Source organism: Camelina sativa, chromosome 16 (assembly GCF_000633955.1).
Source record: "Camelina sativa cultivar DH55 chromosome 16, Cs, whole genome shotgun sequence".
Taxonomy (NCBI): Eukaryota; Viridiplantae; Streptophyta; class Magnoliopsida; order Brassicales; family Brassicaceae; genus Camelina; species Camelina sativa.
Window position 1 is genome coordinate 22,084,158 of NC_025700.1, and position 16,256 is coordinate 22,100,413.

Genomic DNA, 16,256 nt, shown 5'->3' on the forward strand with positions numbered 1-16,256 from the left:
CTTCCAAACTCTATAGATAAGGGGGGAGCTTGCAAGTTCGTCGTGACCGTTGGATTGGGATTGCTCCATTTGAAAAACAATAAACTTTTTTTCTTTCCTAATTTTGTCAGTACATTTACCATTGTAGCCTTCCGTGTTATTTAATTTACACTCCAGTAGTACTCAACCAAACGGTTGGGCTGCACGTTCTCAATGCGTGCGGTTTTCGTTTGGCATATTCAAAAATGGACCCTTGTAGGCCTACTTTAGCTTCGGCCCACGACTAATAATGATGACATCTTCTTCATTACTAGTATTATTTATTATTTAGCACCAAAATTCTCTAAACAAAAAAAAAATTAAAATGTACATGCATATGCTATTTAAAATTTATAATGCATACTTGTTATTTACATATATATTAAGAGATGATATCATATTGATAGCACTAAATTCACATAATAACAACATCACATCACATGACACGTGAGGGAGAAAAAGCATGCACGTGTGAGACAGATGTGCGGTGGAGCTCAAGAAGTGGGAGAGATATGACAACCACCTTCGAGAAGCAAAACACTCTCACTAATTTAAATTAGTATCATTAATTTAACTTGAGGACCCACATATTCAATTCAATAGATGTGTAACATAAGCATATTATATTATACAGAAGAAATGAGATATACGTGCTTGTAATAACTCCATTTTGTTGGATTATCAATTTTTTTTTTAAACGTAAATATTTTGTCTTTTGCAATTTGCAGGATTTAATAGTACACCATCTATTTAAGGATTATGTTTCCTTTCATTTAGCCATTTATTAAATTCAGTACTGAATCTATTGGACATGTTGCATTCTTGCACTTATGTAGAATCTAACATAATGTTCCATTTTGTATTAGAACTTGATGAAAAGACTATTTGAAAATAATCCCAACAAAAAATTATTAGCACTAGATTTTTTTAATCTTGGTGTTGGAAAAGATTCCTAAAATATATATACATACGGTTGAAATTTGATTGGTTTTTCACTAGAATTTCAATTTGGCTGGTTTAGGATGAACCGGAACAAAACATTGAAGAACTAAAGGGCAAAAAGGAGAAATCACTATTTTTACTGACCTATCGTTCCTCCCGCTCGTTCGGTTTCTTTAAAAATTCGAAAACCTTTTTGATTCCGGTTCGCGGTTATTTAAATCCTCAACCACGTTTCAAACCTCAAAAATTACCTTTGAGCAAGCCACGTCAGCACACAGTGTAAAAAATAGTAATTTGTTTAATCCAAAATTCAAAATCTGAAAGACCCAAAAAAGAAAAAAAAAACGCTTTCACCAAAAGAAAATATCTCTCAATCGATCTCTCAATTTCTCTCTCTCTCTCTCTTCACCACCGTCGCGTGAAGAAGACGAAACAATCGCTCTCTCCTTGTGGTCTCACTCTCCTTTTTCTCACCATCGCGTCGCTTAACCATGGAAAAGTAAAGAAAGAGAAAAGAGAGAGAAGAAGAAGAAGATGAAGACTATATTTGCTTTTTCTGACCCCAGCCATGTGAGCTTCCACTGACACATTCTCTGCGTCTTCACATTTGGTGGTTTTTTTTTGCTTGATTCTTTCTTCTTTCACCGATTCGCAAACCGAGTCACCGAGTTTAAACGAGTTAATTCCCTCACCGATTCGAAAACCGAGTCACCGAGTTTTTAAACGAGTTAATTCCCTCCTCTTGAGTAAGTGAATGGCTTCATCGTCATCTAGAACTAGGAGTCGTTCTCCTTTCTCGCACCGTAGACCTCCGAGTCCGTACTCTTCGGCTTCGTCTACTTCTTCCTCTCATATAAACAACCGTCTATTACCTCGCTCTTCTTCTACGCCTACTTCTTCCGTTTACAATTCCGGCTCTGTGAGCGGCTCCCGATCTATGTCGATTACTCGTACTACTTCCGATTCCGGTCCAATCGGCGTCTCCGGGACTTATGGAGCCCAACCGTCTGTCTCTTACCCATCGGAAATTGGCGAGTCTGTGCAGAGTATTACCTCTGAGCGAGATAGCATCTCCGTCACCGTTAGGTTTCGTCCGATGAGGTACGGTAGATCTGGAAGCGGAATAGCAGATCTGTTGGATGCAATTTCACGATTATTTTGCTTTACAAGTTTGGGATTGATGAAATGTGAATTCATACTCTTGTCGATTTTGAAAATCTCCGGTTTGATTGCAGTGAGAGGGAATATCAAAGAGGGGATGAGATTGTTTGGTATCCTGACGCGGATAAGATGGTCAGGAATGAATATAATCCGCTCACAGCTTACGCATTTGGTATTGATCTGAATTTATTGCCGGAGATAAAATTCAAATTATTGTTCATTGATTATAGATTTTGTCGCCTAGGTTTGTTCAATGAATGTTCTTCCGTATTTGTTGATACCAGATAAAGTTTTTGGACCACAAGCAACAACTCCAGAGGTATATGATGTAGCTGCAAAACCTGTAGTCAAGGCAGCAATGGAAGGTGTTAATGGTAAGGAGTATAGCCGGGTGATCAATTAAACTAGATTTGTATTGTCATTGAGATACCTCTATGTATTGGCAATTTGACAGGAACCGTTTTTGCTTATGGTGTTACAAGCAGTGGAAAGACGCATACAATGCATGTAAGTGTTTTCGGGATACACCACTTGGTTATACTGGCTTCATACAACGTTTACTGGGTTGTGAAAGATATGAGTTATCACACAAAGATGGAGTGATTATAGTTGCTCATAAATGTTTGATTTACATGCTTGTGTTAATAAGAAGTTGAGAAGATCTTGATTAAGATTGTTGAGATATGAATTTTATAGTTGACCATTCCTTCATTTGCAATATACACAGGGTGATCAAGAATATCCTGGAATCATACCATTGGCAATAAAAGATGTGTTCAGTATCATCCAGGAAGTAAGGGATCTTCTTCTACTTATAACTTATATGGTCCTTTATTGGTTTACAGTTCTTCATGCACCTATTACAGTGTCATATCTGCTAATTTCTTACATCATTTTAAATATCAGACCACCGGAAGAGAGTTCCTGCTCCGTGTTTCATATCTTGAAATATACAATGAGGTATACAAAAGTTTTCATTCATAATATAATAGCATTACTGAAACTGTAAACAAACCCTGGAGTTAAGGCTTTTAGCCTCGAATTTACTTTCTTTGAAGAATATCTCTCCTTGTGTTGGTAACATGTGTGATAACTCATCATTGTCTTTTGTTTTATATGAGTGCTTACTTTTTTACTTGTATCAGGTGATAAATGACTTACTGGATCCAACAGGGCAAAATTTACGTGTTAGAGAGGATTCCCAGGTTTCCACCTTGTTCTCTTTCTCTCGCACATGAATTACGAATGTATCAGACATGAGCAGTCACTTGTTTGTCTGATTAGATTAGTTTTTCTCTGAAAAGGATGAGGATGGTGAACACATTTGATGAATTCCTCACGTTGCATCCATCCTCATTTCTTTATTTTTTTATAAATTACCTTGGTTTGATCAAGAGTGGGTATTGTTTCTAGGGAACCTATGTTGAGGGTATTAAGGAAGAAGTTGTATTATCTCCAGGCCATGCATTATCTTTCATTGCAGCTGGGGAAGGTAATTGGGAGAATTACAGCTGAAACATGTTTTCAAATATTCATAGTTGCCTCTCCTTATTACTGTTTTGATCTTCAATGGCAGAACATCGTCATGTTGGTTCAAATAATTTCAACCTGATGAGCAGTAGAAGTCACACAATATTTACACTGGTACATCCTTAATTTGGTGAACATCCAATTATTTATTCTTGATCCTCTCAATGTCCTTTAGATACTTTCGCTCTTACAAATTTCCTTGCTGTGCATTTAAAGTGTCAATTTCAACTATTGTTTGTTTGCAGATGATTGAAAGTAGTGCTCACGGAGACCAATATGATGGAGTAATTTTTTCTCAGCTAGTAAGGGCTTCTTTCTTCTTTCATTGCATAAGATCGCTCGTCTTATGGGAAGCTCTCTTAGTGTGTCTCTTTCTTGCTTAGAATTTGATTGACTTAGCTGGATCGGAGAGTTCCAAAACTGAGACAACTGGACTGAGGAGGAAAGAGGGTGCATACATCAACAAGAGTCTTCTGACTCTTGGAACTGTAGGTGTCTCTCTCTTCTGTTTGAGCTTTCTTTTAATTTGTCAGATGTTTCCTTTTCAATAATTATATGATGTAAATCAGAATTTCTATGACAGTATAATGAAAAACTGACTTAGAAGAATAACCTGGTTTGCTACCACATCCGATTTGGTGGCACTAGAGGCTCAGAAAGGATTTTCAGTTGCTTTGAAATTAGATTTTGGGCTATTGTTCAATTTATTCTTCAGTGCACTGATCTTGTAGTGCTACTGTATCTTTATTATCAATGCCTTTATTTTCTGAGAAATCTGTTCCCTTTTTGTGTTCTTATGTCAAGGATAACAGCTCTAGTCACCAAACCTTTCAAATGGATTTTTAGGATGTATTGATTATAAACTATTTCTTATGGTTTCAATATGTAGGTGATTGGAAAATTAACTGAGGGCAAGACAACTCATGTCCCATTTCGGGACTCTAAGCTAACTCGTCTTCTGCAATCTTCACTGAGTGGGCATGGGCATGTATCGGTACGACTCTTCTGTATCTGGTGAATATTTCCCATTTCACTGTAGTGGTTTCGCACTGTTGATTGTTTATTGTGATGTCTCCATTAGCATATTTAAGGCAATGTTGGTTTGTTTATATTGGCTATTTGTTATACGCTGCATGCTGATGTTAATCTAAGATTGCAATGATCAGAAGCTAATTAAGATTTTATTTCCATAAACTGGTATAGCTCATATGTACAGTTACTCCTGCGTCAAGCAGTACGGAGGAAACTCATAATACATTGAAGTTTGCCAGCAGGGCCAAGAGAATAGAAATTAATGCCTCACGCAATAAGGTGATTTCTTATGCTTCTGGTCATGAAGTACATGACTTTTCTCTAAGGCATAACCTAAACCTCGGCTAAAATATACATTTTTATATACTTTGAAACAGATCATAGATGAGAAGTCATTGATTAAGAAATATCAGAAAGAAATCTCGACCCTCAAAGTTGAACTTGATCAGCTAAGAAGGGGTGTGCTTGTTGGTGTCAGTCACGAAGAGTTATTGAGCCTAAAGCAACAGGTTCTAACTTCCCCGAGACCTTGTTATTTCATGAATGGTTGAGTTTATTTCTAAATGGTGAATAAATAGAACTATCACTCTATTAACAGCTACAAGAAGGTCAAGTGAAGATGCAATCAAGACTGGAAGAAGAAGAAGAAGCTAAAGCAGCTCTAATGAGTAGAATCCAAAAGCTTACAAAGCTCATACTCGTCTCTACCAAGAATTCTATCCCTGGATATTTAGGTGATACACCAGCTCACCAGCGCAGCATTTCTGCTGGTAAAGATGATGTAAGTTTGGAATTCAGATCTGATTACCACTGTGTTCCTGTAATCCTTTTTTAACTGTTGGTACCTCACTGCACAAGACATTTGATACTAGATTGACTCATTCTCTTTTCTTTTTTGCTCTTCAGAAGTTGGACTCTCTGCTCTTGGATAGTGATAATCTGGCATCTCCATCTTCGACTCTCTCTCTTGCATCAGATGCGCGGCGGTCTTCCAGCAAGTTTAAGGATGAAAACTCTCCGGTTGGTTCTGGTGCAGAATTAACTCAAGTGAGTTATGGAATTCTTAGCCTAATCTTTTTTACATCGAATTTGATTTATTTGAAGATGGTTAGAGAAATGGTTACAGAAAAGGGTGTTTAATGATTCAGTGTCGCATGTACCCACTAAACCTTTCATAACCCATGAGTATGTTTTTTCACTGCGTTCTTGACAGAAAATAACATTTGATAGTTGTGGATATTGTAGGGCATTATGACTCCGGATGAAATGGATCTCCTCGTTGAACAAGTTAAGATGCTTGCTGGTGAGATAGCCTTCAGCACAAGCACACTAAAGCGTATGGTGGATCAGTCCATAAATGATCCTGAAAACTCGAAGACCCAAGTAAAGATTCTTATTTATCTTTCTAGATTTTTATATACCTAATTTCAAGTTTTAACTCTGAAAATCAGAAAATGCATCTCCAGACCATCTGCTAAACTTAATTAGCATTCCACTTTAAGCCATTCATTTACCTTTAAGCATATTTATGGAACACATTATATTCTGGCGTGCAGATCCAGAATCTAGAAAGAGAGATTCAAGAAAAGCAAAGACAAATGAAATCCTTGGAACAGCGAATAACTGAGAGTGGTGAAGCTTCAATTGCTAATGCATCATCGATTGAAATGCAACAGGTAATTTAATCTATCATCTTATTATCATGATCCTTTACCCTGTTAATGTCTTCAGTTGTGCACACAAAGTGGATCAGCTAAAGGTATTTCAATTATTTTGTTGTTTTCAGAAAGTTGTGAGATTGATGACACAATGCAATGAGAAGAGCTTTGAGCTGGAGGTAAAACGTTTCTCTAGAATAATTGCTTTCTCTATAACGAAAATGGAAGATTTCTTAAAGTCAATACATATCTAATTGTGTTCTATATGGATCAGATTATATCAGCAGATAATCGTATTCTCCAAGAACAACTACAGAAAAAGGTCACTTCTAAGTCACAGACTCCTTTTCTCTTTTTCATTCTTCACATCAATTTTTTTTTTGGCTATTATCTCATTACTCATCCTTACTAAAAAATACACATGCTCTAACAACTGCAGTGTACTGAGAACAATGAATTACACGAAAAGGTGCATCTTCTAGAGCAACGATTATCGAGTCAAAAGTCCACACTGTCTTGTTCTGATGCTGTGACTGAAGAGTATGTAGACGAGCTGAAAAAGAAAGTACAGTCTCAGGTAATTTATCAAAATCTCAAGCCTTTTTGTCAAATTTGCAATCACGCATCATTCTCACAACTATGCCTGATAAGTATCTGCTCTGGTTGCAAGGAGATTGTGAAAAACACACAACAATATACAGTATATGTTTACCGAACCTTTGATTATATTTACATGAGTGTTGATGTTTTTATACTTCAGGAGATTGAGAACGAAAAGTTGAAGTTAGAGAGTGCGCTGAGTGTGGAGGAGAAGAGTGGATTACGAGTGCAAAATCAAAAATTGGCGGAAGAAGCTTCATACGCAAAGGAATTGGCCTCTGCAGCTGCTATTGAGCTGAAGAATCTAGCTGATGAAGTTACAAAGCTCTCGCTTCAAAACGCAAAGCTAGAAAAAGAATTAGTAGCTGCAAGAGACTTAGCAGCGGCAGCTCAGAAACGTAACAATAACTCCATGAACAGCGTAGCGAACCGCAATGGAACAAGGCCAGGGAGAAAGGCAAGGATCTCAGACTCATGGAACCTCAACCAAGAAAATCTCACAATGGAATTGCACGCAAGGAAAGAGCGAGAAGCAGTACTAGAGGCTACGTTAGCTGAGAAACAATACATAGAAGAAGAGTATAAGAAAAAAGCGGAAGAGGCAAAGAGAAGAGAAGAGGCCCTCGAAAACGATTTAGCCAACATGTGGGTACTTGTTGCCAAGTTGAAGAAAGCCAGTAGTGGAGCCTTGTCTATACCAAATAGGGACGAAATCGAGCCTGCAAAGGAAGATGAAGCGACAGGATTTGATAATAAGAGTAAACACAGTGCGATTTTGAAAGAAATACAAGTTGTGAATGGACATGAAGAAGTAATAGTTGCTAAGGCTGAAGAGACGCCAAAGGAGGAACCCCTTGTTGCTCGTCTTAAGGTAAATCTTTTTCAAATTTGCCTTTTCTTTTCTTTCAGCATTCTTAGCTGTCACCCAGTCTAGCTATAGGCAAACCTACATTCTGATCACCTGTTCGTTCCTTATCCTTTATGCTATGCCCTTCTGATCGGGTAACAGATATTAAGACCTTCAAAACACCCAAAGAAAATATGGTTCAACATATGTAAATTGCTTTGCCTGATCCAATATATTCAAATATCATGTCCTAAATATCTATAATACAAGTGATTTTTACTGATAAAGACAAGTTACTTGTGGGTATTGAATATGTCTTCTGGATTTTTGGGGATATGTAACTTTTGTACCCGTGTGTGATCATCTAAACTTTGTACGGGTAATGAAAACCATGAGTCATCTCGCACATTCAAACAATATAAGCTTTAACACAAAATCAAATAGTTTTTTGGTCTGCATTTAATGATTTATATAACATAATAGGCAAGAATGCAAGAGATGAAGGAGAAGGAGATGAAATCGCAGGCGGCTGCAGCAGCTAATGCTGATGCAAACTCACATATATGTAAAGTCTGTTTTGAGTCGCCGACCGCCACAATTCTCCTCCCTTGCCGTCATTTCTGCCGTAAGTCTCACTCTCACTATTCTGAGTATCCTTACATTGAGTACTAAAGTAAACCTAAAACGATCACAATATCTCTTTTTATGCAGTTTGTAAATCTTGTTCACTTGCCTGCTCTGAATGCCCAATATGCCGAACCAAGATCTCTGATCGCCTGTTCGCGTTCCCGTCTTGACCCACGACAATATAAGGTAATTCCATTATTTACCCACCATCACAAAATCTTTAAAATCCGAAATACACTAGTTCGAAAACATTAGGCAATCCGTTATTGAAAGACAGATTGTATGTGAATTTGCAGGTATCAAGAAGTATATGGAAGTCTGTTTGTTTGCTAAAATTTTCCAGAACGGCAGGCTCGGATTCTTTTATTACATGTTGGCTTTTTTTTCTTGTATGTAACGTGTTTGTTGTTATATCTTTCAAGTTTCAATTCAAAAAGGTGGTAAAGAAAGAAGAAAGATGCTAACAGAAAAAAAAAAAAAAAAAAGAAAAAAAAGAAACATATCATAATGCGTTTAAGGAAGGGTAAAGTATATATTATAGACTGACTTATATGTTGTACTTCATCTTATAGCGTATAAAAAGAATGGGTTAATCTGTTCCGATGCTTTTTTAGCTGATATACGGATGCATCAGTTAGACCATCTCTAATAATGTACTACGGATGGATGCATCAGTTAGACCATCTCTAATAATGTACTACGGATGCAGCAGTTGGGCCAAATTTGTTTTGGTATTATCGCATGGTTGAAAACGCTTTAAAATTTCATGTTTTTAGAAATAAAAATAATTTTTTCAAATAAAATAAATACAGTAAAACCCTTTTCAAAATACAAAAAAAAAAAACTAAATAAAGGGATAAAATCAAGGGAATACAGTATATACTAATGGACCGAAGAGTAATTGTTACGGCCCAATAATGGATCTAGTGAGCTAAAATGATACGACCATATAAGAGTTTTTTTGTTTTATTGTTTAGGGGCCGAACGAGGATTTGGTTACCGAGGGTTTGAACGGTCGTCAGTGTAAGTTCCCCTTCTCTGTGCCTTCTTCACTCTAATGGCGGCAATATCCTCCTCTGTTCATTGCTTATTATCTTGCAATTCTCATCATCTTCAACGCGAGCAGGTGAAATTTCTAATCTCTCTGTCCTCACTTCTTCAGCAATAGCAAAAAAACACTATCTTGTTATGACTTTATTCCTCCGTTATTTTCAAGCAGAGTGGGTCGCTTTGTAGATTGGGTGGTTCTAGGGTTTTTGTATCTTCGAGTATATGGAAGCTTTCTCTGTTCTCTGGAGTCGATTCGAAGCGAAGGTGATTATGTCTTGGTCTACGATTTCTTAATTTTGTAATTCGTGTAACTTGGAAAAAATAAATTTAAGTCCCTTTGAAGGTATGGTTCTGTGTAATGTAATTAGAGATATGAGATAATGATTGCATCTTTTTTGGGTCTAATAAAAACAGGAGAACTTTGATCTGTGCAGTCAAGGGAGATCCAGAAGAAGCGTTTAAGAAGACTGTCGAAATCGATAGGATGATTGATGCTCTTAGAGATGCAAACCCTAGAGAAGTTAGTCTGCTACTATAGTTCCTTTAGCTTGAGTCCTTTGACTCTGTTTTGTTATCTTTTCTTGAGTAATTGGGTTTTTTTTTTTTTTGGTCTGTTGTTGCTGCCATATGCATTGAACAGGTTGAGAAGCTTGTTCTTGAAAATATCCTTGCTTTTGATGAGGGTTTTTGGATAAGACTTGCAGCTAGGTCAGATACATGCAAATCAGATGATGACAAGGTACCTGTATCCATTGTTTATGTTAATGATAGAACATTACTTTCGAGCTCTGATTTCGGGGGATGGTTTGGTTCTTGCAGAAGGACTATGAGGAGTTAGCTACAACTGTGATGACTATAGTTGACTGCGTTGTGAATAAGACTCGGGTTTCTCTTCTTTTTGTTGTTCCATGTCTCTTCTTCTTCAATGTTTCGTTTACAAGATAGATAATTGAGAGCTCATTATATCCATGTAGGAAAAGATAGAAACGTCTACTGATATTCTGAAAGGGATTCTAAGACCTGCTATAGATGGAGTGGAAGAGATATCATGGCCTCCTAGAGACCCTGAAGCCATCAATCTAATGGAAAAGGTATATATAGATTATAGTTCCTCTTCACTTTCCTTTGAATAAGACATCTACACTTTTGTTATGTATACAACCTGCTGCCACGGATATCCAAAAGTGATGTGACCCGGGTTCCATCAAAAAGGGTTTTGGATTTCTTGATGTGATGTAGTCATATGGATGGTTACTCATGTCAATGTGTTAACAGGAAATAATACAAAGGGAAAAGGAAGGGCAATTAGATGAAGGATTTCTTTCAGAAGTTAGTGCTCAACTCCGGCAGGTAAGTTCAACAATTTGTTTTGTTTCACTTGTAAGATCGTTGCAAATTTCATTCATAGATAATTGACATTTATGTAACACGGATCTCCTAGTAAAGAAAAAAGGGTCTTTCCTCAGTGTTTAGATGTATTTTTTTGAATGTTTGAGGCTGAAGGTTGTTTTCAGGCAAAAGAAGATAGAGACAAACCAGGGCTATTAGCTATGCTGCAAAAAGTTCTTCAACTCTATTCTGCCACCATTCTCTCCAAGCGTAGCTATGCAAAGAAAGGTAATTTGCTCTATTTTGCAAAGTTACTATATGCTTCCATTTTCTACAAAGAAAATCTCATCATAGTCTTATTCAGATAAACTTACCAATTAGAGCTTCTGGTTGTTGTCACTTGTCACAGGGAACGAAGTTGTAAAAGCCGAGCATTTTCTCGAAACCCTGATAAAAGGTCTCTTCTGCAACCTATTTTATTTTCCATGCACTAGACCCCAGCGAGACTTCACATTGGTTTATATTATATGTGTGTGTTTCAGCTCCTGAGGAACAATGGAACAAGCTTTTCGTAGACGGGTTAACAATCGGAAAAGGAGATATCACACCTGATGAGCTATCTGCTGTTATCAAGAAACGAATCGAGCGCACACTGATTCGAACTGTAAGTAACGGGAAACTCTCTAAAACAAAGCAACATTACAAACTAAACACCTTGAAACATTCGTTTACTTTTCCCCTCCTCTCTTGTCTGCGTTGCCTTTTGCTCACCATGAAACATTTGTTTGCAGTTTGCACTATTTATCTCTTCAAAGTAAATGTGAGGCTATCCGGGTTCGGTTTAACCGAAACGGTTTTCCGAAATTGATCATCCTAACCGATGGAATTATATGTTGATTATACCAGGAAGGAGGTTCATACCAGCAGCGGATCTTGACTGAGTATCTCAAAGGAATCGAGTCGAGGGCAGATGAAATTACAAAATTACTGCAGGGTTAATTACGTAAATCTATGTATTTATACATATCCAATTTTATTTTCATAACTCGAGTTAACGACATTTGTTATATTTTTTCCTCTCACAAAATAATTTTGATTTTGCATTTCAAATGTTAATCTGATTTAAAAATAAGAAGCTCTAGTATAGTCAATTTTTTTTACAGATTTTAATGATCTTTATCTAATAAGTCACAAGTAAATTCACAAGAAACTGCAACCTTCTCCTTTTGACATCTGTATTTTGCTGATATGTCTCCCAAATTTTAACTCTATTGATTTTCTCTAACTTAATTCATTTTACAGAAAAAAAAAATTAACTTCTTCTACGAAACTGCTCCACATCTTCTTTTAATATTACAAAAAAGAAAATATATCCAAAAATCTTGCCCACGAGCCACGATCCTATAAATATCAACTAATTGTTAGCAAACAAATTAAATTAAATGGTGCAAATGGTTGCACAATTGAAAAAGGTTGAAGGAGTTGAAAAAAATTATTCAATCAAGTTTCACCATTTGATTGGAAGAGGTTGAAAAAGTTGGAAAAATCTATTCAACCCATTCAACTTCAAAATTTGGAAAAATAAACTAATCCTACAGAAAAAATGTTCAACTTGTTTAACCACTATTTTGGAAATGAATGGGTTGAATATTTTCCAACTTAATTTTGTTCAACTCATTTTTTCAATTTTATGCGAGCATTTGCAGCCAAATTGAGGCTGGGCAAGGTACGGACCTAAAACACTAGTTTGTAATAAAAAGAGAGTGAAGTAAATGCTTTCCAAATAAAATTAAAAATTAAATATATAAGAAAGAAAAAAAAAAAAATCATGACAATTAAATTAGGAGTGGAGACGCGAATTGGAGACAGAGATAACTGAGCGGAGGGATTCAGATCTATACACCCCACGAAACTGAATCTCACCGTCTTCTTCTCGAAGATCCCTCGTGTGTTTCTCTTCTTCTCGCATCTACGCTTCTCTGGTAATTCTACTGATCGTCACCGTGAAGCTGTGCTTGATCGCTTCCCCTTGTGAACTGATCTGATCTGATCTGATCTGAGGTGAATCTTCTATTTCTTCTCCTTCTTCTTCATTTTACGAATCTCGATTTCGCGGATCTTACTGCTTCGTTTCCTTAGATCTGTTTGAAATTTTGACGTCGATTACTTTTTTTTTTTCTTCCCGGTTTCGATGGACTGATTTTTTTCCCGTGATTTCTCTCATTCGCTGTGATCTGGGTTTTTTTTTTTGTGTAGAGTTTGTTTCTGTTTCGTAATCTGTGAAGAATATGCTGACCAAGTTCGAGACCAAGAGTAACCGAGTTAAGGGTCTGAGTTTCCACCCTCAACGACCATGGATTCTCGCCAGTTTGCACAGTGGTGTGATCCAGCTCTGGGATTATCGTATGGGTACTTTGATCGATAGATTTGACGAGCACGAAGGACCTGTTCGTGGTGTTCATTTCCACAAATCTCAGCCTTTATTCGTCTCTGGAGGTATGCTTTCTTTTTAGGTCCAACAAGTCCTGTTTGATACATTTTCACGATCTGATTAACTCTTAGCGTCGCCAGTTTCTAGATCTAGCTTGGGTTTGATGGATGACTTGAGCTCTTGTCGTCCAAGCTAGAGTTTTAATTTGTGTTTAAGTTGATTGAACCTAGTACACACTGAAAGCAGATCTTGTAGTACTGCAAATGGCTTGGGATTTCTTCATCATTACAGTTATCCTAATGCACTTCCAGAACATTACTCATATGTAGTTGATGTCATTGATTACGTTGGGTGTTGCAGGGGATGATTACAAGATTAAAGTGTGGAACTACAAAACTCACAGGTGTCTTTTCACGCTTCTCGGGCATCTTGATTATATCCGCACTGTTCAATTTCACCACGAAAACCCGTGGATTGTGAGTGCTAGTGATGATCAGACTATCCGCATATGGAACTGGCAGTCACGGACTTGTATTTCCGTGTTGACTGGCCACAATCATTATGTTATGTGTGCCTCTTTCCATCCTAAGGAAGACCTTGTTGTCTCAGCATCACTGGATCAGACTGTCCGTGTTTGGGACATTGGTGCTCTTAAGAAGAAGTCTGCATCTCCTGCTGACGACCTCATGCGATTTAGTCAGATGAATTCTGATCTTTTTGGTGGGGTTGACGCTATAGTTAAGTACGTCCTTGAAGGTCATGATAGAGGAGTAAACTGGGCTTCTTTCCATCCTACCCTTCCTCTCATTGTCTCTGGTGCTGATGACCGCCAAGTAAAGCTGTGGCGTATGAATGGTATTTCTTATGTCTTCTTTTTCACATAAAGTTACATTTTATGAATCATTATTGAGGTACTGATGCCTTCAATTTTTTTATTGCAGAAACCAAAGCTTGGGAGGTGGATACATTGCGAGGTCATATGAATAACGTTTCATCCGTTATGTTCCATGCAAAACAGGACATCATTGTATCAAACTCTGAGGATAAAAGCATCCGTGTCTGGGATGCTACCAAGCGAACTGGAATCCAAACCTTTCGCCGTGAACATGATCGATTCTGGATTCTTGCAGTTCACCCTGAGATTAATTTGCTGGCAGCGGGACATGACAACGGTATGATTGTCTTCAAACTTGAGAGAGAACGTCCTGCATTTGCTTTGAGTGGTGATTCTTTATTCTATGCCAAGGATAGATTTTTGCGGTACTATGAGTATTCAACTCAAAAAGATTCCCAAGTTATTCCTATACGGCGTCCTGGTACCCCAAGCTTGAATCAAAGTCCTAGGACTTTATCCTACAGTCCGACAGAAAATGCAGTCCTAATCTGCTCAGATCTGGATGGTGGTTCGTACGAGTTGTACATCATACCGAAAGATAGCGTTGGGAGGAGTGACGTTGTGCAAGATGCCAAGAGGGGGACAGGGGGTTCTGCGGTGTTCATTGCTCGCAATCGGTTTGCTGTTCTTGAGAAAAGCACCGGCCAGGTGCTAGTGAAGAATCTAAAGAATGAGGTGGTTAAAAAGAGTTATTTGCCTATTCCCACAGATGCTATCTTTTATGCTGGGTCTGGAAATTTGCTTTGTAGATCTGAGGATAAAGTGATTATATTTGACCTTCAACAAAGGCTTGTTCTCGGTGAGCTTCAGACACCTTTTGTTAGGTACGTTGTTTGGTCTAACGATATGGAGAGTGTTGCTTTGCTCAGTAAACATACTATCATTATTGCAAGCAAAAAGCTCGTCCTCCAGTGCACGCTTCATGAGACAATACGTGTGAAAAGTGGAGCCTGGGACGACAATGGTGTCTTCATTTACACAACTCTGAACCACATCAAGTACTGTCTTCCTAATGGAGATAGTGGAATCATCCAAACCCTAGATGTCCCAATCTATATCACCAAGGTTTCTGGAAATACAATCTTTTGCTTGGACCGGGATGGGAAAAACAGGGCTATCACCATTAATGCAACTGAGTACATTTTCAAGCTTGCATTGCTGAGAAAGAAATATGATCACGTCATGAGCATGATAAAGGACTCCCAGCTATGTGGACAGGCCATGATTGCTTATCTTCAGCAGAAAGGATTTCCTGAAGTTGCCCTCCACTTTGTTGAAGACGAGAGGATTCGATTCAATTTGGCTCTTGAAAGTGGAAACATCAGTGTTGCTGTTGCATCCGCTACAGAGATTAATGAGAAAGACCACTGGTATAGACTCGGAGTGGAGGCTCTTCGTCAAGGAAACTCTAGAATTGTTGAGTTTGCCTACCAGCAAACAAAGAACTTTGAGAGGTTATCTTTTCTTTATCTCATTACTGGCAATTTAGACAAGCTATCAAAGTTAATGAAGATTGCTGAGGTGAAGAACAATGTAATGGGTCAGTTTCACAATGCTCTCTACCTAGGAGATGTTAAAGAGCGTGTTAAGATACTAGAGAATGCGGGTCATTTGCCTCTAGCCTATATCACAGCTTCGGTTCATGGTTTAAATGATGTTGCTGAGCGACTGGCAACTGAGCTAGGAGACAACGTGCCCTCTTTGCCTGAAGGGAAAACTCCATCGCTTCTAATGCCTCCAACTCCCATCATGTGTGGTGGTGATTGGCCACTTCTGAGGGTGATGAAAGGAATATTTGAAGGAGGGCTTGAGAGTGCAANGAACAGGGCTATCACTATTAATGCAACTGAGTACATTTTCAAGCTTGCACTGCTGAGAAAGAAATATGATCACGTCATGAGCATGATAAAGAACTCCCAGCTATGTGGACAGGCTATGATTGCTTATCTTCAGCAGAAAGGATTTCCTGAAGTTGCCCTCCACTTTGTTGAAGACGAGAGGATTCGATTCAATTTGGCTCTTGAAAGTGGAAACATCAGTGTTGCTGTTGCATCCGCTACAGAGATTAATGAGAAAGACCACTGGTATAGACTCGGAGTGGAGGCTCTTCGTCAAGGAAACTCTAGAATTGTTGAG

General features: G+C 37.9%; 3 protein-coding genes across 7 annotated transcripts in view; all 3 read left to right on the forward strand.

Annotated features, from left to right (window-relative positions):
* On the forward strand, positions 1,325-9,012 carry LOC104751793 (kinesin-like protein KIN-7M, chloroplastic). Of its 2 annotated transcripts, none has more exons than XM_010473820.2 (25): positions 1,325-2,061; positions 2,196-2,293; positions 2,406-2,495; positions 2,576-2,628; positions 2,849-2,914; positions 3,028-3,081; positions 3,267-3,326; positions 3,535-3,613; positions 3,698-3,765; positions 3,897-3,953; positions 4,035-4,139; positions 4,541-4,645; positions 4,855-4,962; positions 5,061-5,192; positions 5,282-5,464; positions 5,590-5,730; positions 5,929-6,066; positions 6,240-6,359; positions 6,470-6,520; positions 6,616-6,663; positions 6,781-6,918; positions 7,102-7,812; positions 8,272-8,413; positions 8,500-8,601; positions 8,712-9,012. In XM_010473820.2, the coding sequence occupies exons 1-24, from the start codon at positions 1,715-1,717 to the stop codon at positions 8,583-8,585; spliced, it is 3,180 nt and encodes a 1,059-aa protein (XP_010472122.1). In that variant the 5' UTR covers positions 1,325-1,714; the 3' UTR covers positions 8,586-8,601; positions 8,712-9,012. The 2 variants fall into 2 exon arrangements, with proteins under 2 accessions (XP_010472122.1, XP_010472123.1); XM_010473821.2 differs by having other exon boundaries at positions 5,593-5,730.
* LOC104751794 lies at positions 9,398-11,861 on the forward strand. Of its 4 annotated transcripts, none has more exons than XM_010473822.2 (11): positions 9,398-9,541; positions 9,635-9,729; positions 9,880-9,985; positions 10,106-10,204; positions 10,285-10,350; positions 10,440-10,556; positions 10,741-10,815; positions 10,980-11,082; positions 11,204-11,251; positions 11,337-11,458; positions 11,701-11,861. In XM_010473822.2, the coding sequence occupies exons 1-11, from the start codon at positions 9,473-9,475 to the stop codon at positions 11,791-11,793; spliced, it is 993 nt and encodes a 330-aa protein (XP_010472124.1). In that variant the 5' UTR covers positions 9,398-9,472; the 3' UTR covers positions 11,794-11,861. The 4 variants fall into 4 exon arrangements, with proteins under 4 accessions (XP_010472124.1, XP_010472125.1, XP_010472126.1 ...); XM_010473823.2 differs by having other exon boundaries at positions 11,337-11,468; positions 11,701-11,830; XM_010473824.2 differs by lacking the exon at positions 11,701-11,861 and adding an exon at positions 11,586-11,689.
* Positions 12,602-16,256, forward strand: part of LOC104751796 (coatomer subunit alpha-2) — a 23,463-nt gene continuing 19,808 nt past the window's right edge. Inside the window, exons 1-4 of the mRNA XM_010473827.2 lie at positions 12,602-12,855; positions 13,051-13,290; positions 13,586-14,080; positions 14,167-15,915. Of these exons, the coding sequence (XP_010472129.2) occupies positions 13,083-13,290; positions 13,586-14,080; positions 14,167-15,915 (2,452 nt within the window). The 5' untranslated portion in view covers positions 12,602-12,855; positions 13,051-13,082. The remainder of the gene's footprint in view (positions 12,856-13,050; positions 13,291-13,585; positions 14,081-14,166; positions 15,916-16,256) is intronic.

What these genes read in the sequence shown, in the direction of transcription:
- LOC104751794 (XM_010473822.2), top strand. Translation starts at nt 9,473, where the DNA reads ATGGCGGCAATATCCTCCTCTGTTCATTGCTTATTATCTTGCAATTCT. An exon ending in GCGTTGTGAATAAGACTCGG is followed by an intron (nt 10,351 to 10,439) that starts GTTTCTCTTCTT and finishes ATATCCATGTAG; the next exon opens with GAAAAGATAGAAACGTCTAC. An exon ending in TCTCGAAACCCTGATAAAAG is followed by an intron (nt 11,252 to 11,336) that starts GTCTCTTCTGCA and finishes TGTGTGTTTCAG; the next exon opens with CTCCTGAGGAACAATGGAAC.
- LOC104751793 (XM_010473820.2), top strand. Translation starts at nt 1,715, where the DNA reads ATGGCTTCATCGTCATCTAGAACTAGGAGTCGTTCTCCTTTCTCGCAC. An exon ending in ATCTTGAAATATACAATGAG is followed by an intron (nt 3,082 to 3,266) that starts GTATACAAAAGT and finishes TACTTGTATCAG; the next exon opens with GTGATAAATGACTTACTGGA. An exon ending in TTTCATTGCAGCTGGGGAAG is followed by an intron (nt 3,614 to 3,697) that starts GTAATTGGGAGA and finishes CTTCAATGGCAG; the next exon opens with AACATCGTCATGTTGGTTCA.